This window comes from Ochotona princeps, chromosome 19 (genome assembly GCF_030435755.1).
Source record: "Ochotona princeps isolate mOchPri1 chromosome 19, mOchPri1.hap1, whole genome shotgun sequence".
Taxonomy (NCBI): domain Eukaryota; kingdom Metazoa; phylum Chordata; class Mammalia; order Lagomorpha; family Ochotonidae; genus Ochotona; species Ochotona princeps.
Genome location: NC_080850.1, coordinates 9,487,110 through 9,510,013, shown reverse-complemented (window position 1 = coordinate 9,510,013; position 22,904 = coordinate 9,487,110). Strand labels below are relative to the sequence as shown.

General features: G+C 43.0%; 1 protein-coding gene across 1 annotated transcript in view; it reads left to right on the top strand.

The window, feature by feature from the left end:
* The window catches only part of TENM2 (teneurin transmembrane protein 2), a 344,410-nt gene that overhangs the window by 67,140 nt on the left and 254,366 nt on the right, over positions 1 to 22,904 (top strand). Inside the window, exon 4 of the mRNA XM_058677877.1 lies at positions 13,786 to 14,020. Within this exon, the coding sequence (XP_058533860.1) occupies positions 13,786 to 14,020 (235 nt within the window). The remainder of the gene's footprint in view (positions 1 to 13,785; positions 14,021 to 22,904) is intronic.

The window sequence follows — 22,904 nt, the reverse complement described above, 5'->3', positions numbered from 1 at the left end:
TAGGTCCCCCTAGGATTGGAATTATGGGATGATGTGGTGCTACATAACAGGAAGTGCATACTGTTCTCGAGAGTGGCTGTATCATTGCCCATCCCCACAGGCACTGCATGAAATCCCCCACGTGATATTATTGTGAGCTTTCATGCCTTAGAAAAGCAAAATGTGTGTTTCTGGCATGATGCTCTCATGTTGAGGGCTACTTCTGGTTAATTACATAAGTCTTTTGTTTTTTCATATCCTCATATAACAATCCTTTCCTCTTGTATTGGTTAACCCTTAAAAAAAGAAAAAAGAAAAAGAAACAGCCCATGGAGCAGTATGTTTTTTTTTTTTTCAGTTCTGTTTATGGTTTCTTCTTTGGGTTGGCTGTGTGTTTTAAGTAAAAACGTGTAAACAGTGGCTATTTGTACCTGGGACATCATCAGCTGCCTTTAGGCACTTTAGCAGGGATCTGGATTGGAAGCAGAGCAACTGGAACTCAATGTGGCACACCAGCGTGGGATGCAGCTGTCCAGTGCATCAATTTAGCCTGCTACAAATGATGGGTATATGTGTGGTCCATGTGATGTTGCTCAGGATTTGGAACTGAAGGTAGAAGGGAAGACACAACTTCAGGAAAGGCGACTGATAAAGTCTCTTTATGTTTTCCACTTCTATGTCTGCCAACTGGATCCGTGTATCTTGTTCAACTTTGTGCAGTGAGAACCACGAGCGTCCTGGGGATCCATGCTCTCCCCAGTGCAGACTCTCCCAGCCATTCAGAATCCAAGGCAGGAATTCTAAGTCTGAACCTGGCAGAGAGAGCAATAGTGCATATGTATTCCGTATGCATAATTGAGGACTCCGATTCGCCATGCTCTATTATCTAGAATTAAACATCAAAGGCAGTTGATAAATACCACATTCAGTTGCAAACACAAATGAATCAAAATGTTAGAGTTTCTCTCCACAGGTAATAATTAACATTCTTGTGAATTTCCCCGTGTGCTGTGGAGCATCCTTTGAATACTATTGTAGAAAATCCTTATACGTTGAAGCATGCATAGATGTAGACCTGGCAGAACAGTGACTTAGCCTTGAAAGAAAAGACTGGGCTGGGTGAACACGTTGTAGTTTAATGATATGCACATAGCATAATTTTTCACAGCAGTGTGTCATGGCCCTTAACAAAATTTCCATGGATGAGCTAAATGTAAATCAACATATACATGGCAAAATGAAGCATTTTGGAAGTTAACAATCAGAAAGAAGGAAAAAGAATTAGATGGAATCTGTGCTTTATTCAAAATACGAGCCCAAGGCATTGTTGTTTCTTTGCCTTCTTAGACCCTAGAAAGGTTTGGTCCTTTCAAAAGCCCTCTGCACTCTGTGGGTGCTCTCTGATTAACTTCCTAATGAAGGAATGAACAAATACAAAGGTGAATGGAGATGATTTGTCATAAGCAAAAATAAACTCCTGTGCCTTGCTACCTTCAACAGGAGCTTAACTGGAGAGAAAGTAAAAGGTATCTCATGCTCTCGGAAACTAGCACAAGGCTACTTACTTGTAACTTTGCTAGACCTTATGCAAAAAGAAAGGAAGATCGTAAAATGAAAACTGTCCCCCATGATAGGCCGTGGGTGTGTCAAGACTTGGGCTAACTATGGCCACATGGAGCCATTCAGTACCTGATGTCTCCTGGAGAGGCCTAGCATCCGAGCCAGAATACGGTAACCATGACACATGTGACACTTAACACTCCTGTACTGTGGTGGAGGAAGCCATTGGATCTCACCTGGTCCAGCCTGGTCCAGCAACACTTGACTTATTACATGGTTCAGCTTGGAAAAGCTTTTTGAAGGAGGTTTAAAAAGTCCACAGGTTTTGCTTATGATTTGTGGATCCTTAACAATATGATCCTCTTCCTGCGCCACATCCAGTTGCTTTTTGTTTTTGCTTTATTTTGAAAGAAAGAAACAGAGAGACCAAGGGAAACCTTCCACCTCATTGTGGCAGGCACCAAAGTGCTTGATCCGTCACCTGTTGTATCCTGGACTGTGCTAACACAGGAAGCTGGAATCAGAAGCAGAGCTGGGATTCGAACCTGGCACTCTGGTCTGGGATGCAGGTGGGCCAGGTTTAAGTGCTGTACCAGATGAGTCAGGGGCCTTAAACATAGATTGTTTAATACAGTAGATTTGTGATAGAAAGGGAACATTTTCAGGTGACAGAGCCACAGGAGACCCTGTTAGAGTTTGGAAGTGCAGTGTGTCTATTCCCTCTGGGGGTGAGTGGGAGGCCTCTGCCCTCATTTGTTCCATGGGGATTTCGGCTTGTAAGGCATTTGTTGTCATGTTTTGTTTGCTGCTGGAAGAGAAAAAATTGCTACAGTTTGCGTGAGACAGAGCTATGTTTTGAAAGAGCTACCTATAAAACTTGAACTTTGGTCAAGGTCAAGCTTCTGAGACCTGTCTAAAATGATACTTTGCCTTTCTGAAATCTTTTTGTTTCTGTTGAAATTTGAAATGTTCACTCAACTCTTTTGCTCTGTCATTGTAAAATTAACTAGCCAGCTAATGGATTGATTCGGTATCCTGTAGTAAGTCCGTCAAGTGTTGCAGAGAGCATCTTGGCCCTCAAGCTGCTGACTTTCTAGTGTAAAAGAGAGTTGTTTCAAAAATTAGCATGCCAAGGTGTACTTTCAAGTAAGAGGAAGCAGAGCAAGGAAGAGAACGTTGCTGTGGTTGTCCTGGAATCTGGAAGGCGCATCTCAGAAGATGCCATCAGAGCTGAAGGTGCGTCCAGACCACAGATGCAGCAAGTGCAAAGGGTTTGGGACACAATCCTGTTTGGCTAGTTCCCAGGTCAAGCAGCAGCAGGCAAGCTCCCCACCGGGACCTTGCATATTGACATGAGTGTTTTCTCTAAGAACTAATCTTGTAGCTCAATGGAAGTGACAAAGCTGAGTTGAGGTTATGGATAATTCCTGTGCATGTCTCAGAGTTAAAATGCATTTGTTATGTTTTTTCCCTTTATCTGAAACATTGTTGTCCCAGACATTGGAGTGACTTTCTCCCTGCTTTCACCAGGCTTCTGATCAAATATCATCAGAAAACCTCCTCAAAGCATGCTGTGGAAGTGTCCATTAGGCGGTGTTAGAAATGGAAATTATTTTCTTCACCAAATCTGATAATTTCACGTGAGGGATGACTTGCTTTCTGCATTATAGGATTAAGAGTGACCTCATTGGAGATGATAAATACTAGACCATTCTGGTAGCTCAAGAATCCTGAGAAACAAATTGCTAATTCACAACTTCAGCTATCTAACTGTTATGAACAGCTCAGGGCATCATTGAGCTGTTGGGAATTGAGCTGCAAGGATAGAACACCCTGCATGACTCACAAATAAGCCAAAGAAACTTACAAGTCTTCATTTTACTGTAAGCTTAAGCGGACGATCCTTAACGGGAGCAAGGAGACCAAGGCCTGCCAGATGCTGATTTTCCTTGTGATCAAGCAAAGTTATCAAAGTCCCTTTAGATGGTTCACTATTAGACAGTTCAGTTTTAGTGTCTCTAAGCTCTAATGTGAAATATAAAGCACATTGTGAATTTTGTTCTTCTATAAGACCTACAGCTACTGTACCTGGTTAGTAAGAAAAAGGATCTTTTATTCTTGGTGGTGCTATTTATCTTAAAAAAAAATACCTGGCAACAGAAGATCTTTCATGCTTTCAAAATAGTGACCTTTCAATCCCAGGGTCTCTGTCCACCCCTCTCTCCATCACATTGAATAGGAATTAGTCAAATCAGGCAAAATTAAATTCCCTGAATGTTTCCTACTTGCAGCATGCTTTCTGAACCCTTTAAACATAGTAGCTCATTTAATTATCTTTATCAAGTAGGAAGTTTTATTAACAGTCTTTTTATGGATGGGCATCTCAGCACTCTGGTTGTCTAACTCCAGGAGTCACCCAGTCATAAATGGACAGCCCACTGTCTGCACGTCTGAGGATTCCCCGGGAAAAGTAGGAAGAACCCCATTTTTCCAATGGAGCATGGTGGGAGCTAGTGATTTTCAGAGAGTAGACCCCAGTTCTGTGACCAATCTGAGACTTGTGGGGTCCCCAGGCATCCTAGACATGGGTCCCCATGATGTGTCTGCTAGGGCTCTGCAGGGTGGAGAAGAGAGACCTCTTGCCCTTCTCTGCTTGGCAGCCAGTTCTGCTCAGTGTTCTTTCTGTGTAGTTCAGACCCATGAGCTCTGAGAGGTTAAACTAACTGTACTTGGGAAATTAAAACAATACTAGAAGAAGCTAATGTGCTGTCTGTGAAAGCGTATGAGCCACGTCATTCTGGGTCATGGGCACACTACGTAAGGATGCTCTTGGGTATGCACGTGTGTGTGTGTGTGTGTGTGTGTGTGCATGTATGTGTGTGTACTGATGGAAGACATAATGCTCCCAAAATATATACCCCAAATATTCCATTGTGTAACTGTCACTCGACATGGAACCAGGTGCAATTCAAGGTCTGACATTCAGCTGACTTTTGTTTATATAGTATGGGGAAACTTTTGTTCCCTTGTCCTATAAGGCATGTACCAGGAGAGATTTGGGGAAAAGGTCACCCAGATAGTAAATAATTCTGCTGAGCTTTGAAGTGAAAATGCTCGAGGTCCCTTTATCCCATCCTTGCCATTTACCTGGCGTGCTTCAGTCATTCTTGCTATCAATGAATGGTGTGGATCGGAACTGGCTCCCATCGTTCTGATCATCAGAGAACTTCAATCTGAAGTCAGAATCCCATTTTATTTTTATGTTGGCACTCTTACGTTCGGGGCGAGGGGGCGGGGAAGCATTGTGAACATCTCAAAGAAAGAGAAAAAAAAAAAGAAGAAGAATGAAAGACACCCTCAAGGATAAGCCAGTTAAAGAGCTAAGGAATGTCATCCCAATGGAAAAGAATTCTATGTGGGGTTTCTTACTGCACCCCCACCCACAGAGGAAAAAAAAGAGGTCTTTGAAAAACATATTATCTTTTCATGGATAGGGAAATATCTAAATTTTGCCCAGTCTATTTTACAATAAGACCTTGAAAATCTGTGTGATGAGCTGGAATGAGAGGAGTTTAAATTTTTGATGCAATTCTCTGCTTGGGAAAGTGATAATGCAGCTCAAATAACAGGGAGAGTATTTTCTGCCACGGCGCAACAATCAACATAACGTCTGGGCATATTAATAATTTCACTCCTAAACTTCTCGACAGGGAGCTCATGGGTCTTAATAGTACTGTCAAGATCCTTAGGGCAATTGAAAAGCCCAAAATCATTACTTTCTACTGATAGGCTTTCGTCTCCCAGAGGATGCCAAAACACCCAGGGTAATGTAGATTTATTGAAATGCTCAGATAGGCTCTGCTTGGACGTACCTTTGCAATAAAATCTCTTTAGAAGGGGTCTTCTCAAGTATTTCAAATCGTCTTTTTTTTCCCCTTTGTCACTTGGAAAGTAGCTGACATTGATCTCAAGGAATACTTTCCTAGTGATGTAGGGAAGCAGAGAATGAGTTTGGGGGCCAGCTAATATGCTGTGGCATCTGTGATTAGTAGTCTTGTCTGACCCATCCTGTGTGAGAACTTATCCTGTTTGGGCTGCAAAGTCCCAAACCCATCATCGCTGTAAGTGTCGTACCCATGGGCAGCTACTGATTCAATGCAGGAGCATTCTGCAGCCTTCCTCTGCCCCTGCAAGAGCGGTTCCCTGTGCAGTGGCTCCCCTCTGGGACTTGCAGCCGTACTTGAATCACTAAAACAAACTCTGGGATTCCCCACAGGCTCTCAAGTGCACAGTGGGCTCTCCAATGGCCCTCCCTTGTCAGTTCCCATCTGAAAATGATCAGCAGCAGCAGGGTCCCCATGGCGAACCTGCTTCAGTGGTATAAAGTGTGCTCCAAGTGAGTTCTGACTTAGGTGAATTCCAGTGTGACTCTATAAGCACACTAAGGACTTGATTATAAAGAGCAGAGAGAATCATCATATCCGTGAAAGGTCCAGAAGAGCCAAATTTCTTGAAACAGAGAGGAGATGAGCATTTGCCAAATCCTGAGGAGGGAGAGAGTGAAGGGAGGAAGTAATGGGTATGGCCCTGCCTTTGGGGCAACAAAATGATGTAATACACCTTCATGAGCATCCTAAAGGAGCATTGAAGTGTATTTTACAAAAGGTTGGATCTTATTACAACTCAATAAAGCTATTATTTAAAAAAATCCAAGAATAAATACAAAAGTTAAAGATAGAGGGATTCGAACTCTCGCTCCCTTTTGTCTGGCTAACTCCCTGTGCAAGGACCCTCAGTAAGGATGAGGGGAAAGAAAGATCGCAACGTTGATGCCAGCGGTCAACAGAACACCAAAGAACAGACTGACTTGGCTATGATCTCTCTCCACTGGGAATTTCCAATACACTGCCACTCCCCTCCCCAAGCCCTGAGTTCATTGGTTCATTTGTTCGTTTGCTACCAGTTCTACACCAGGCTTTGTAGGTTTGAGTCAAAGATGCAAAAAACACATCCTTGTACTGGGTTAGCAATGAGCAATCCACAGCATGCTAATGGAGTACCAGAAGATACACAGAGCAGTTTAGGGTGGACTTTACAGAAGTAGATGTGCGGCACCTAACCACCCCCTGCCTTAGTTTCCTTTCCTTGAAAAGGTAAAGCAGTATCTCCTTTGAGGAGTGTTGGAAGTTTTGAATGAAACGCAAGATGCAAAGTGGCTGTCTCACAGCAGATTCTTCCTGGACAGCACTTTTATTAGTAGGTAGTCTATGATAGATGACCTCCAGACCCTTCTCTGTGCGTATAAGGAGAGATGACAAAACTTGGGTTGCCATTGCTGCAGAAGATGACTCCAGCTGACTGCAGTTCCCCGACTTCTGCCATGTAGTGCTGATGTGTCTGTCATTGCCAGTGCGCTAGCAGTGGTTTTTACTCTCCGGCCATGTATTCTAGGTAAGCAAGAGGAGTATGTATCATTCCCTAGGGATGAGCACAGCACTCTGCTCCTCCGGCTCTCTGTTCAGGCTAAGTGAGACCCTTCCGTCAAGGTCAACAGCGGATGCAGGCATGTGACATCATCTGTGTGAAAAGTCCCAACTGGAGCTGGAGCTGAGTGCTGGGAGATGAGATAGAGGATATAACCTGGCTCCCTCCTTCATCTTTCCTCCTCTTCACTCCTATCCTCTGCAATGTGGAGAACATCTGTGGCTACAACTTGCTGCAATAGTGCCGAAATTTGAGAAATACTGCAAACAGGTCACCTGCCCCTAGGAAGCCAGGAATATCTGTAATGGATCAGGAACAAACTAAAACTCCATTCTTTAGGGGGCAAATCACTTGATAAGCATTAAGGCCAGGAAGGAGAAAACTCAGTGTCCAACGTGGCTGACACTTACAAATATGAGACTCTTTCAAACATTTGTGAGAGACTGGGTTTGGGCTCAGTCCTTCTACCCTTGGGTGCAGAGTATGCCCTTGGTTCTGCCCCACTTATGATCCTGTCACTCAGATCCCATGCCTCTGGATATGGTAACTAAGATGCAGCCCAGAGTGGGACGTTGGGAGAAAGGCTTTGGGAAAGATAGGAAAAGGGATGGTAGCAATGCAGGCTGGCTGTTGCAACCCATTTCTTCTGTCTCAAGCAGTGTTGTAGAGCTGTGGAAAGCTTTGAGATACATGGCTCACTCCAATTTCTCACACATCTGATTCTGCCTTTTAAATCAATCTGCAAAGCTAAATGAGTCAGAGCTGATTTTCATCTATGTATGCTAGGGATACATCAGCCAAGACAGGAGTCCAGTTCTTCCTTCCTGTGAGAGTGTACTGTGAGCTCGTCCCCTTCGTTTAGAAGGGCCTCCTGGGATCAAATAGCAGCTCTACCACTTATTTAACTGTGTGACCTGCTATGCATTGTCTCACCTGTGTGCATGTCACTTGCTGGATCTGTAAAATGGGAATGATAAGTGACCTATCTCATACAACTAGAAAGAAACATGCTGTGTATGGCACTTCACACTGCACACGATAAAAAAAAAATTTAACTCAGCTATGGTTAATATTATTATTATATCATCATTAGCACCAACTGTTTTATTGGTGAGAGTGGACCAGTGTGAATCCCATGTTTATTTCTTGTGATTTCTCAAGGAGATGCTCTTGGCACTGCCTCTGTTGTCCCCAGCCATGTCATTCAATCACTCGTCATTGTACCCTTCTGCAGGCTGAGTGAAGGTGGAGGAGTCTCAGATGGATGACTTTGCCTCAGTGTATATTTGCTGTCTCTTTCCATGAATTTTCATCTCAAGAAGCTGGGATAAATGGTACCTGCATTATTTTTTGCCAAGCTGCAATTACTGTAGCTGCTGTTTCTAATATCAGTTTTATTAATTATACCCAATTACAAAATAGTATATTATTGATTAATAGTTGGCTATGTGCCAGCAATTGTGCTAGGCTCCTTGTAATAATCCCATTTGATTTCCCTAACAAGTACTATGTAGAGAAATGACTGGGCTTCATTGACAGATAAAGAAAAAGACCTGTAGCAGCCATGTAGGCATTTAGTCAACCACCAGCCCAGCCGTCTACATGACTCTTTCCTCCGTAATTCTAACCAGGGGCTGTTATTCTTGAAACTCCTCACCCCAGTTCTCTCTGGCTCCCATCCAAGCTCAGATGTGAACAAGGCATCTAAGTGCCAGTTTTCATCAGACTCCAAAGCTCCTACCATTACCAACCATCTCCACTGCCAGCATCTTCAGGCTGCTGTCAGGACATGACTTGCCTCAGCCACACGGCTGACAAGGAAGAGAAAGCAGAGAGTTTGTGGTTAATGTGTCATCTTGGGTCTGAGGGGTATGGAGCTTTCAGAGACTCACAGTTGGCATACCATTTCTAGAAATGAGTGATGTAGCACTTCGGGAGGCCCCTACCTATACTTTTTTTTAATGCATGTTGTCATCAGCTTTAATCATCAGGAAAAATTGGGGTAGAGCAAAACAAGGCTGCTTTGGTGTAAGGATGCCTTCCTACCATCTGCCTACCTTCACATTTGGCAAGAGTACACTCACCCTAAATGCCTCCCTTGCAGCTGTTTGTTTAGGCAGAGTGCAGCAACAATAGCCAATTATTAACAGTTTACTTCCTTCCCTCCTTTCAAAAATTCTTCCTTCATTTGTTATTTCAAATGTGGGTATTGGTTGTTTCCACACATATTTTGGGCAACTTTAACATAGCCAACCTAAGCATAACTGGCCCAAAGATTTGTGCTCGCCACATCTCCCTTGAAACTGATACTTTGGGCAACACTGAAGTGCTGCTTTATGTTTCTTCAAGCTCCACTATCAGCCAATAAGCATTTCAGAAGGATAAAATATAAGCATGGCTTCCCAGACAGAATGAACAGGCAGCAACTGTCCCTCACAAAGATGCAGAAGCAGCCCATTCTTGCTGTTGCAGGACAAACAGTAGCACTCAGCGATTATTTTTTTTTTAATATTATGAAGGCCCCCCTCTGTATAAATTCCAAGAGGTTCATCTGTGCCTTCCCTAGCTTTTGGTAAAGAGTCAGTGGATTGGGTCCTTCTTCCTAGAACTAAAAGCCGAGCAGTATCTAAAAATACACTCTAGGTTCTCGACACAGGCAAATCAGGCGCAATCTAGCAGGTCAGCAAGGAGATTCTAATGACAGTTGCTTTTTGCCTACTAATACCATGCTTATTAGGTTGCTACCATGTAAGCATTTATGCCACCAAGTTGTTTGTAGTGCAATTGGATTATTAGGTGATTTCATTTCTGTATAATAAAAGAGCCATGAGTACCATGAGCATTAACTAAAGCCAATAATGGCAGAGAACTGGGAGTGGATTCGGGGGTTCCTTCAGGGAACAGCCTTAATCATTTCTGTTGTACAATGGACTAAGGCCACCAGTTATTCTGGAGAAGGACTCTTCATGTATTTTCCTTCTTGGAAAAGCGTAAGGCATGTAAACATGAGCTATTATTGACATTTTTTGAGACAGAAAACCTTACTAAGCAGCAAGTGCACTGGATGATGGGAATGCAAAGTGCTGAATGCCAGCAGTGCTTGAGAGGATTGCTTGTTGAGTTTTGGATGTGTGTTACCCACACTGAATGCCAGGGCACTGCTAGTTAAACGAGGAGTGGAAAACGTAATTCGTAGATGCATATATCCTGCTGTATTAATACACAAACAGGATTATTACAGGGTTGAGGACACACCGGAGAAACTATCCAAAACCTTGGACTTTATCCAGTTGTTGTCATTATAGAATACAGAATCAGAAAGCAAGAGCAATACACACCATCTTCACATCTTGGGTTACATTCAGCTTCTTCCCTAAGTAAATGATGTCTGTATTTACCTCTCCCATCCAGTCTGCTTGAGAGCTGTGATGATTTTGTGCCCATCCTTCATCCCAAAGGAGCCCAACCAGGTTCTGTACCCATGGTTTGGGGGAACTTTCCAGCCTTCAGGTAGCATATTTAACATTGTATGTTCACCTGCTAAGTGACTTTGATAGTCAACCTTAGCAAATTTAATCACTGTTTAGTCGAAGTCTAGGCTGCAAATTCAAGAGAGAAGGTAGCATGCCTAAGTTCACACAAACAGCAGATGCAACTCAGTGCTTGAAAGCTCTGGATTTTACCTCCTGACTTCTTGGCAACATGTCCCTACTTGGTGTTGCGCCGTCACTGACGTACATACCCCACCACCACCGTATCGGTGTGATCAGCACCTCTGTAAATGAGCACCAGCAACGAACAGAACATCTTTGCAGATGGAGGTCTCTGCATAACTTTTGTTTTGGTTCTATCAGTTATTTGATTTTTATTACATTGAAATAACACGTGGCTTCCTAGGAGGAAAGGATGAATGGAAAGTTCCAATATTTCATCTCTGACTCCTCTTTCTCCACTTGCCCATCAAGAGAGCGCTAGGTATTGTCTTCAGGGAACATGGAACATGAACTTGATCCCTACACCCTTTTAACAGGAAAACTAAATGTCCATTTTACTTGGAGCATGCAGCATAACTAGCTAGGTGGGTGCATCCGTCTCCCCCTGGGCAACATTCCTGGATCCCTTCTGGGTACAAACAGCCACAGGAATTCTGCCCACACACAGCACAGACAGACAGAGAAGGGCCACACAGGCTGGAGGGGCAGGCAAACAGCTCATGGTGAGCACACAGGAACTGGGGGTGGAGACGGGGTCTGGCATCTCATTTAGTGCACTGGGGGAAAAAAGCAGCAAAGGAATGAAAACAAGGGCTTTTTGTACTGGGGAAAAGTGTGTGGTCTGCAGAGGTGAAGGTGCAAGGAGGGGGCAGTGAGAGGTGCAGAGTTAGGGCTTGGGGCTGGGGAGGGTTCATTCTCACTTGTACACTGACTCACCTTGTCTTCCCCAGGCAAGCCTCATAATTACCCCACTAATGGAGAATAATGACACCACTTGGAAGGCAGTTGGAATTGGGGGAAGAAAGGCATGAGAATTCATTAACGGTGCATGAGGGGTTCGGATAGCATCTCCCAGGGATCATTATTACATCATCTCACCCCTGCTCCCCACCTCTTCCCACTAATCCGAGACAGACAAATGCTAAATAACTATGTAATAATACATTACTAGACAGACAACAATGCCAGAAAATATAATAGCCTGCTACAGCGATGAAACGCCCCCAAAGATATATTTAAAATGTCACCGATGCATAATGTAAAATATGAATTACAGGTTCATTTGGAGGACATGATTTCACATCTACACAGCCACACAGTGGCATTTTTCACAGGGTCAGAGTTTTCATTGTTCATTGTCTTTTGCAGAACATTTAGGAAAAAGGAAAAACAAAAAACCAAACAAAACAAAAACTTCCCCAAGCCATTTCAGTCCAGAGATGAAAACTTCCTAGAATTGCCTTCCCCTGTGTTTTTCGTGCTTTTTGTGTGCTTGCTGCTCTCCAAACCTGGTATCTTGCTGCAGTGTTGTCTCTCCCACCGAATGTTGCCCAGGCTTCCCAGGAACCCTAGAATGTAGATTACACCTTTTGGAGATGTAACCCGGCCACATAAGGAGACAAGTAGTTGAAATTTGTGTCAAATTGCTTGTTTAAATGACTTGAGCCAACTTCTTAAAGCCAGGACAGCAGGAGCTGAGGCTTTTCAAAGTTGGCAGGGGCCAAAATGACAAGGCTCAGTGGTCACCTGGTGAGCTGCCAGCTCTGACTGGAGGCTTCAAAAAAAAAATAAATAAACTTGCTCGAAGGACACAAATTAGAAGTCAGGTTTCGGCATCCATTAAAGCCAAATTACAGGCTCCCGTTGCACACGAACCACTTCCATTTTTGTCGTGCTTCAAATACTGTATGGAGCGAGAGGGGCTGCAGGGACAACCCTGCGTGGAGGTACCCTGTGTCGAGATATTTACAAGGGTTTACAGGAACCCAGGCAGAACTCTCCTTTGTTCTCACCTCCCCTCCCCAAAGAGAGAGGATTTTGTTGTTTAAAAAATCAGATGCGATTTGCAGTCAGGATCCTGGCTTGAAAACCCCTGACCGGACCTTCTCCAGAAACCTGATCTCCAGACTTTGCCTCTCATTGGAGTAAGCCATCCAGTGCCTGAAATGAGGTGGCTCACAGGTGTTCCATGTTAACTCTCACTTTCACACACAGAAATTTGAGTGTTGTGTTATGTGTAGAAAGCAGAGATGTGAGAATACAAAGTTTGTGGGAAAATGGAATTAAGCATCAGAGTTTATTTTGGTGCAAAATAGGTTTAGAAATTCATGCATCCTATTTTTTTATAATACACATTTGCCACATATTATGAAAAAAAAGTTCTGAAAATATATTCTGAGCCAAATTAAGCCCCTGCATTTATTTTCATTCTTCTACAAATGTTTTAAAGTACCCTTGTATTCCTCTATATATGGAAACACACATACATATATAGATACATACAAATGTGTATCTACACACATGTGCAAGACATTTGTGTACTTTGCATTTTTGATATTTTTACAAACTGAGAAGTTTTACCTCATTTGCAAATTTTTCCACTTTTCTAGAAAAATTGGAATACGCCACTTCCCAAGAGCCCTCCACATTGAAATATGGCCTTAGTGGCCTAGGCTAAATGAGGGCTGCCCCTCCTCCGCCAAGTTCCACTCGGTCCACAAATGGCCTTCTTGTCTTTTCTGCCTGTCCCTTACAGGTATGCAGGGGCTTCAGAAACTTGATGGCAAAGTGCTGCCGTCTCTTCATTCTCTTTACCCTGAGCTTTTTGAAGGCACTTTTGCATTTGAAAAATGTTGGTCCCTGATTTAAGCTGTGTCCTGACTGTCATGAGTGAGATGAGATACTTGTAAAAAGATGCTTGTGGTGTACTGGACTTGTTACAACCTTGAGTGTTGTGTCACTTTCATTGCAGTATTAAAATGTTTCAAATAATCTCACAGGCCAGCCCTTCTCCACCAGACTTGGCTAACTTGGTTTGTCATTATTGTTCTTTGAACGCCTTTGGTGAAATGCAAAGTAGAGCTTACTATTTGCTTGTGGTTAATCCTGCGATGCTTTCTGCAGTCTTATCTGTGCCTCTGGTTTGTGGTATTTGGTGATTGTCATCATCAAAGCCTTGGTTCCAAACCACACGCTACAGGTTTGCGGGGTGCCAGAACACTGGAATCCACAGACGTTAATGGCTGTCTCCCCTTCTGCTTTCTTACAGGCCCTCCAAACCATCACAGCCAGTCCACGCTGAGGCCCCCTCTGCCACCTCCTCATAACCACACACTGTCCCATCACCACTCGTCGGCCAACTCCCTCAACAGAAACTCTCTGACCAATCGGCGGAGCCAGATCCACGCCCCAGCTCCAGCACCCAATGACCTGGCCACCACACCAGAGTCCGTTCAGCTTCAGGACAGTTGGGTGCTGAACAGCAACGTGCCACTGGAGACCCGGTAAGTCCCCATTCCCAGATCACAGAGAGTCACCCAGAGAGAGTCATCAGCCATCCTGAATCACCCACACACTCAAAGCCAGGGACTCTCTGCCTGTCGCCTACCCTGAGTCAGCGCTCAGAGCCACCAGGGAGCTCCAGATTCTACTGGGAGAGACGGTCTTGGTGTAAATAATGGGACAAGCTTGTCACCTCATTCTCTTGCTAATTTGACCCTGGACCGTGGATTGATAGGTATTTGTTCACATGTGTCTCTTTTTAATGTTTGTTTACTCTGTTAGACAGCTCTTGTGTACCCAACTAATAGAATTAGCATAACATATTTTTACTCAAAGGCTCATGGGAAGGGTGCTTATATGGGTATATTGACTGAAATCTGCTGATAAATTATGCATTTGGCCTTTCCTGAAGTAATAAATGAAGACTCATTTGAAATTAAGTGTTTAGGGAGACCTTGAGAAACAATCCCTGACTCCAGACTGACAGAAGTGTAATTTTAATTTATATTTCATCCAGCATGCCATCCCACTTTAATCCCGCCTGTACACACTAACAGCTTGGTGCCTGTGGGGCAAACAGTGATGTATAAACACCAACCAAGGAAGGGGAGAGCGTGGCAGTTAGGAGAGGGGCTAGAAAACTGTTGCCACACCCAGCTTGCTTTTGTGTCTTTGCCTCAATCTTGTTGCCATCGTCACTTGGGGTTTCCCAAATCACATGTGCCTTCATGACCTGAGAACCGACCCATCAGTCCTGGTGTGGCAGGCTGGCATGGAATTGACAGTGAAGACTGTGAATGGCTTGCCCAGTTACGAAACAGCCTTGCTGCTTCGTCCCCAGACTTGTTTGGGGTCTGTACACTCCAGTCGCTGTTGCCTCTGCACCAGGTAGAAACTTGGAGACTCAACATAGAGAGGCTAATTTATATTGACCGATCAGAAGGTTCTCAAATGGTCTTTAAACTTTAATAGCTTAGGTTTGAGGAAAGGCAGAAATAATGTGTACTCTTTCTAAGAATGACCACAGAATTTTTTTTTCCTCTCAGCTGGAAGCAATTTTGAAAGCCATAGTATTTGAGATGGTATCTCTTTTATAATGTGTTGGATCTTTTTAGAAAATAAAATTTTAAACATAAGTGCATTCTGTCACTGTAATCACGCCAAAACTTTATATTTTAATTTTATTTTGGACAATTGCAGGTTATTTTTAAGAATACCCGCATTGTTTATCACTGAAGGTTAAAATATGTAGACAATTAAAACTATTATATATTCTGTATAATAGATACATTCAAACGGCTGGCATGATGGAGTGATTCAATAATAATACACAGCTGACTCATAGGGCTGTGTCATGGTTGACGGTGCTCCTAAAGCCAGATAACATTTTTCTGTCCTTTTTTTCTCCCCACATTTAGTGTGCTGGTCACTGGTCAGCTTATTTTTACATCAATAGATGATTATGAGAAACACTTCATAGGATGCCTTCAATGAAATAGAACAAGAAAGAAAGGATAAGTTCAATAGATGTTATGTAGGCAGAGAGAAGGAAAGAAGTGAATGTTGTGTATGTTGTGTTTGCCCATCACCACTATCTCACATGTATTGTCTATCTCACTCAAGCCTGGAAGTGATCTCATGAGGCTGGGAGAAGCTATCGATATTACTGTTTTAAAGAAACAGGATCTAGTGGTATGTTTAGGTATAGCAGTTAGGACATCACTTGAGACCTACACTGCCTATACCACAGTGTCTGGGTTTAAGTCTAAACTGTGCTCCTGATTCAAGCTTCTGCTTAGTGCACACCCTGGGAGGAAATAGTTAATAGCTCAAGTAATTGAATCCCAGACTCTTCTGTGGGAGATCTAGATTGAGTCCCAAACTACTGGCTTCAGCCTAGCCCAGCCCCAGATGTTGCAGGCACTTGGGGAATGACTCTGCAGGTTAGATGGAGTCATTCTCTCTCAATCCTTTTCTCCTCCTCCATCTCTCCCTCCGCTTCCTTCTTTCTTCTCCTCCCCCTTTCAAACAAATAAAATGAGATATAGGATCTAGATGGAGAAGAACAAACCAACCTGCCAGTCTGTGGCTCCTGAAAGATACCAGTTTCTGAGCTTCCTTGAGTGGAGCATTTGTGCTTCCTACATACAAAGTCAGGTGGCCAGATGCTGATGAATGAAGAAGCACAAGCCTACATTTCTTGACCCATTTATAGTTTTGAAGATCCAGGTCCACCAGTGTTTCTTCTCTGCAAGGAATCACCTTGGGGCTAAGAACACATGCAACATATGAACATACCTCCCATCTCCCATGTTCTGATGCGTTTAGTTGATTTCCCAGATTTTTTTTGAACCGTGTATGACAAATGATTCTTACGGAAAATATGCAGTAGAGATGACCAACAAAACCAAGTGGGTCACTTTGTTCCTTTCCTGAAGGAAGCTTTCCAAGAATTTACAGGTTCTTATCCGTAGAGTTCTTTGGCTGATTGTTTGGACGTCTGGCCTTTCTACAATGAGGACTTCTTAATGATGATTTTGACAGAGATAAATTAAAGACAAAATTTTGCAAGTAGATAGGATTGTTAAAATCTTGAAGTCAATCAAAAGGAAATATAAGAAAAAGTATGGATTTATTCAATCATTATCTTCTAAAGCCAAGAAATTGAGCATTGGGCCTAGCATTTAATCCACTGGTTGGGATACCCACATCCCATATGGGATGTCTGGGTTTGAGGCCTGACTCTATTTCCATTCCCAGCTTCCTACTGATGTCCACCCTGAGGAGCAGAAGGTAATAACCCAAAAGACTGGATCCCTGCCTCCCATGGGGGAATCTCAGATTTAGGTTCTGGCCCCTGGTTTTTGCAGGTATCTAGGGAGTAGACCACTAGAGAGGAACTCTCTTATCCTCTTTCTTCCACTTTCTTCATTCATCTTCTTTTTTTCTCTCCCTCTCAAATAATAAAATAAAATAATTATTTTTATAAGTACCCAAGGTTAAGGACAGTTACAGTTGAGGCCCGTGAAATGAGGTAACACCAAAAAACAAGCACAAGATATAGACGGCAGCAAATGTCTAGGACCCCTTTCCTAGACCTGAGCCCCCAGAACCAGAGTGAACCTTGGTCTCCTATCTGAAAATTTTAGCAGTACTTCATAAAATCACTGAAAATTTATCATTCTCTTATAAATACTGTTAACATAGTCTCTTTTAACAAATATTAGAAAACTCCTTCGCTAATATGCTAAGGTCTATATTAGGTGCTGAGATGTTGGTGTTGAAATTACACATCCTTCCCTCAAAGTCTGCATGTTATAAAGGGGGAGGTAGCACATACACAGAAAGCGAGAGCATTTTACACATCATGGAAGGATCAAAGTTATGTGACTGTGGTGGAGAACTGGGTAGTTCTCCTAGAAAGGCTGGAAGATGTGTCATCCTTCCAGATTCTTAGATAAATGTTGGAATTCACCTATCAGATAAGTAGAGAAAGGCAAACGCTCCCATTCTCCACTCTTTTCTCATGGAATCTTGTTGATCAGAAACTAAACATATTCACCCGTTCAAACACATGCTGGATTTTTAATGGCGCCCTTTTCTTGCCAGAAAGTGGAAATGTGGGTATGAGAGTTCTCTATATGAGCAAGTTGCTTATCTATCAAACCTAATCTAAACTGATTTACTCACATGGCAGGGGAGAGAACCAGGAGAGGCAAGAAATTTTGGAGGCTCCTTTCTGTGGCCACCACTTTTGGGCGCAAAGTGAAAATTCAGATAGCTTTACCACCTCTGTCCTTTTGTTAACGTAGACTTCAGGTATGGTGGAGGTTCATAATGCTGGGAGAGACTGAGCAGACATCTCGCCACTCCTACAAGCTTTATGTCAAGTTTTAAGGCATCTCCCGAGACCCAAGGAGGTGGTCCCTGGTCTCCACATTGCCCTTTTGAAGCCTCCATTCTTCTGTATGAAGAATGCTAGCTCCTCTCTGAACTATACCCCTCCTGTTGTTTTTTACAAGTAAAATTGGGGGTACTGAATAAGGAGGAACAGCCAGAAACCAGGAGAACACAGATTTGAAATTTATTATCAGACAAGAAAGCACCACGGAGAAGTTTTACATTACATCTAAAAAATCAGCATAAATTTCTACTACCAAAAGTTATAAATTGATAAATAAATGTAATGAAAATCAGGACACAAGGCAGAGAAATTAGTTGTAAGCAGTCTACCCTGTGTTTCCTGAAGTACATCACTGCAGTAACCATCTTCCTCAGCCTACTCATGAGAGGTCTTGGAGTCAAGTCCACCTGCAATTCTGGGTTGATAACATCTATACACTCATTCTGCTGCTCAAAATGATGAGCTCTGGAATTTATCTGGTCACCACCTACTTTAGGAGTTTTTAAAGCTACCCTCTCTTTTTTAAACTAGAAAACAGTAATTCAATGACAGAAGCTAACTTTGTGTATTTTGCTGAAGCAAGCTTCCCTGTCTGAATCCACCTGGGCCGTAGGTCACCAAAATATCCCCATGGAGTTTACCTTTGCCCTGAAATACCAGAAGCCCTCATCTTAAACAGTAAGATCACACAGCTGCAAACAAGTCTGCAAGTTGCTTTTGAAGATGGCCATCCATTATTCATTCTAGAAAGACCCTTGAGAACCTACCATAGGAGAGAAGTACAATCCCTGCTGTTGCCAAGAGTCTAGGCTGGATGTAGGGCGTGAACAAATGATGACACACCGTCCCTGCCGTGATTTGAGAGCTATAGAGAAGCCAGATCCATGAAAAATTGATAGCTGATAGGTAAGCTGAGTCCAAGGAATAAGTAGATGTTAGTCAGACTCTAAGAGTGTTCTCGGTGGCAAACAAATTACTCAGCAAGGACAGCAATACTAAGGTGTAAGGGAAACAAAGCAAACAAGAAAGGTGGGTGAGAACAAGAAGGTACAAGGCTTTGAACCCCATCTCAAGAGCAATGAAAAGGCATTACAGTATTGCAGCATTGGAGATAAAATAATACTATGGAATTTCCTTTGTTTTTAATGAAGGTAGACGCTTCACAGTGACTGTAACACTAGGGCTAAGGAGGACGGTATTACAAAACTGAAAGTCTGATTTGGACAATGTCATACTTAAGCTGAAAAGTGATATGCCTTCAAGTAGAGTGGCAATGCTGAGTATTCATGTAAGTGATGTGTATTTTCAGGAAAGAATCAGTAGAAATTAATCTGTTGGATGTAGAGATGAGAGGTGAAATTCCTAACCAATTTTTTGATTTAGGAGTCTAGGTGATTAGTGATGTTCAATTCTTGAAGAAGGAACGACCTCGGTTGCAGAAAACATCATTTCAACTTTGGGCAGGTTCAGTCTGTGACATAGCAAGACAACTGAGTATACTCATTTTGGCCCAGTCATAATTTGATTTCAAAATATACCTACCTCTGAAAATCAGGCATTTACAGATAATAGCATATATCCACAGGTCTCAGCAGTTGCTTTTTCCTCTTTAAAAATGCTTCTCTAGAAATTTTGTTGATTCTGCATGATCCTGTAAGTCTGGCATCACAATTTTTCTTTATCATATGCGTTTTGCTTAGTACTTAACTTTGTGTGTATGATCCACTTAAGCCCCTCTTTTAGATATACACTACTGTTCCAATTGAAAATGAAGGAAGGCTGAGGCTCGGGGAGTTCAAGTTACAGACAGATGACCCAGTTAGTAAAGAGCAGAGCTGAGATTTGAACCTGGACCTGCCTGACCTAAAATTCCATTTTCTTAAGTCCCACATAATAAGTTTTCTTGGGACAAAAAAGGAAAAAAAAATGTGCTTCGCCTTATGACAGATGACAAATTAATTTTCTTAATGCCACAGAAATGATGAAGTTAATGTTTTAACAATTGTTTAAGGTGCAGACAGCATTGTGCACCAGGAGGTCAAGCAGCTGCCCGCAATACCAGCACCGAACAGGAACCCTGTGTGAGCAGTGGTTCAAGTTGTGGTGTTCTCTCTTAATCTAGTGCGGCTGCACTAGATGGCCCAAGTGCTTCGGTCTCTTCCACCGGTGTGGGAGGGCAGGATGGAGTTCCAGACTCCTGGCTGCAGGCTAAAGCATTCCTGCCTCTGCTGGCCATTGAGGGAGTGAAGCCGCTTTCAGAAGATATCTCTCTTCTTTTTCTCTGCCACACTCTGCCTTTCAAAATACAAATATATCGTACTTTTTAGAAGTAGTGCAAGGTGAGAAATGATCTGTGGGGTGATCTGTCTGTTGCTGGATGTAGATTTTTGTCATTGTCAGAATCCTGAGCCAGGCAAGACATCAGGGACCCTTCTCTACAGTTCTGCATGATCGGTGCAACCTGGGATGGTAACTCTGAGGCCTGGCCGCTCCGACATGGTGGCAGCACAGGAAGTGTGCTAGCTGATTCACAGCCGTGGGCCCAATACTCTGCATATTACAAAACATGACTGTGAGCTGTTTTTCCAGCTCTAAGAGTTGTATAATTTTATGTCTTCCAAACAAGACATTGCAGATTGGTAGGAGAGCCCTAACCAGTTGCCCGTCCCACGACTGATCATTTGGTCATCCTGGGAATGCCACTGTTGTTCCTGTTGACAGGAAGCTCAGCCAGGGCTCTGAGAAAGAACTGCATATGTTGGGATCGATGATTGATATCGAAAGGAATCTAATTTGGGTATAAGGATTTCAGGAACGACACTTCTTGCGTTCTAGACAAAGTCATCTGCGCCTCTAGTGGCTGCTTTATTGGTGGTGCCCATTTGGGAATCAAGATGCAAGACCTTTTGTAAATTGGATCCTTACAGGGAAGCCATCCAATCGTTGAAATGTTCTCCATCAGAGGCCAACGATGTGCCAAACGTGTTCTCAGATTGATTTTTTTTTCTATCAACGAAGTAATTTTCAGACGGAATCACTAACAGGCATGATCTTGAGACTATGAAAGCATGGTGAACTGTTTGCTGGGGTTTTTTTTTAATGTTTTCACATGAGCTTTAAAACTAGAATCCTTTCTGTGTGGACCAGATGCATGGAAGTTCTTTGCAAATCAGTAGGCAGCCTAGCTTCTCCATGCTGCAAAGCCTGGTGCCTCCCCTACATCCTCATCAGAGGCAGCATGGGAATTAATGAGACCTTTGGGTTATCCTTTCACGCTCGGCCCTGTTTTATGGCTTTACCTTGCCTTTTGGACACCGTGATCCTGCCTGGCCACCAGCAGCATTTCACGTTGCAGTGCACTTTAATTTTGCAGTTTTCTTAGTCTTCCTTGGAAACTGGCAGCTTATTAATCTCAATAACTGAGCTGCTCAATAGGCAAGCTCACCAATAAGAAATCAGGCTATGTCTTTTTTTTTCTCCCCCTCGCAGATGGAAACAGGGGGGTTGGTTGTTGAATGGAAGTAGGGGGTGCCAGAAAGTAGAGAAAAAAACATTTAGGAGGGGGCACTTCATACCCCACCTCACTTTCTGACAATTGGCAGGAAAATAAAGCAAGACCGGTATAACCCAGTGCTCTCCAATTTATGGCTTGTGGTGCTGAACACACTCAAACCCATTAATAAGAAAATAAATAAAGTGTTGTGGCACGTGTGCAAATTACAAGGTGCATTAGGAAAGAAACAAGCATTACATCTTAATCAAGAACACTCCAACCTACTCCTGTCATGGTCTGCAAACTTCTACTTTTAAAGGTGGAAGGATCCAAGGAGAATTGTCCTTTGTAAATGGGAACACCTCCCCGCACCCTCACCCTCGTCCCTGTAAAATTAAAAACCTATAAAGTGGGTGTTTTGGGGGCTTGAGCTTCTTACTTGCAAGTTACCACAGTCAATCCACTAGGTAAAAAGAATTATTTTTTAAATCCCCTTACAGCCTGTTCCATAGGGACCCTGTTACAGATTGAGGCCACCTCGTGGTCGTGCATTGCAAGAGCAAGAGTTTGCCCAGAGTCTGTGTAAATGTCAAAAACTTTTGGGTTAAGTTCACACTTGAAAAAAAAAAAAAAAAGAAAGAACAAAAGTATTTCCATCTCTCACTATGATCTATCACTCATTCAGCTAATATCAACTGTCATTCCTAGGGGCCTTTCTTGAAGTCTTCCCAGAGGTTATTTTATCTGGGAGAGACTTGATGAAGCACAAATCTTTTTCTAATTCTGGCTTCCCGATGATCCTTTTTTAATTTTTTTAAACAGAAGCCAGATGAGACGTTCAAGGTGTAGGGCAAGCAGACTCCACAAGTTTTCTGAAGTTTCCTTTTGATTGATTCGTCTTGGTCTACCATGTCTCTGTGAGCTGGGCTCTTTGTCCCCAAAATTGCAGCCTGTCACAGGGTACTCTGCCATTTACCTCAGTGAAAACTAAACATCCTTTAGATTATAGAAAGTATTTAAGAAACTGTCTCACATAGCTTTTCCTGCCTCCACAACCTACCAGTGTGGGGCTTTCCTGGAAGGCCTGTTTGTACGTACTCATATTTAGAGGTTGTAGAAATGTCAAACACAATGGACCATTCTCAAAATTGTCTGTTTGTTAAATCTCCCTAAGAATCATTTCTTGCTTAAAGGAACACCTTAGGGCCCAATATCATGACTCAGCAGGTTAAGCCACCACCTTTGTCTGCACTCTATCAGCACTAGTTCAAGTCCCGGCTGCTCCACTTGCCTGCCAGCTCCCTACTAATGAGCTTGAGAAAGCAGAGGCAGATGGCCTGAGTGCTTGGGCCTCTGTTACCTTTGTGGGAGACCCTAGATGGAGTTCCATGTTCCGAGTTTCCACCTGGTTCAGCCCCGATTGCTGCAACCATTTGGGGACTAATCCTACAGTTGGAAAAATCTCTGTTTCTCTCCCCTCTGTTAGCTG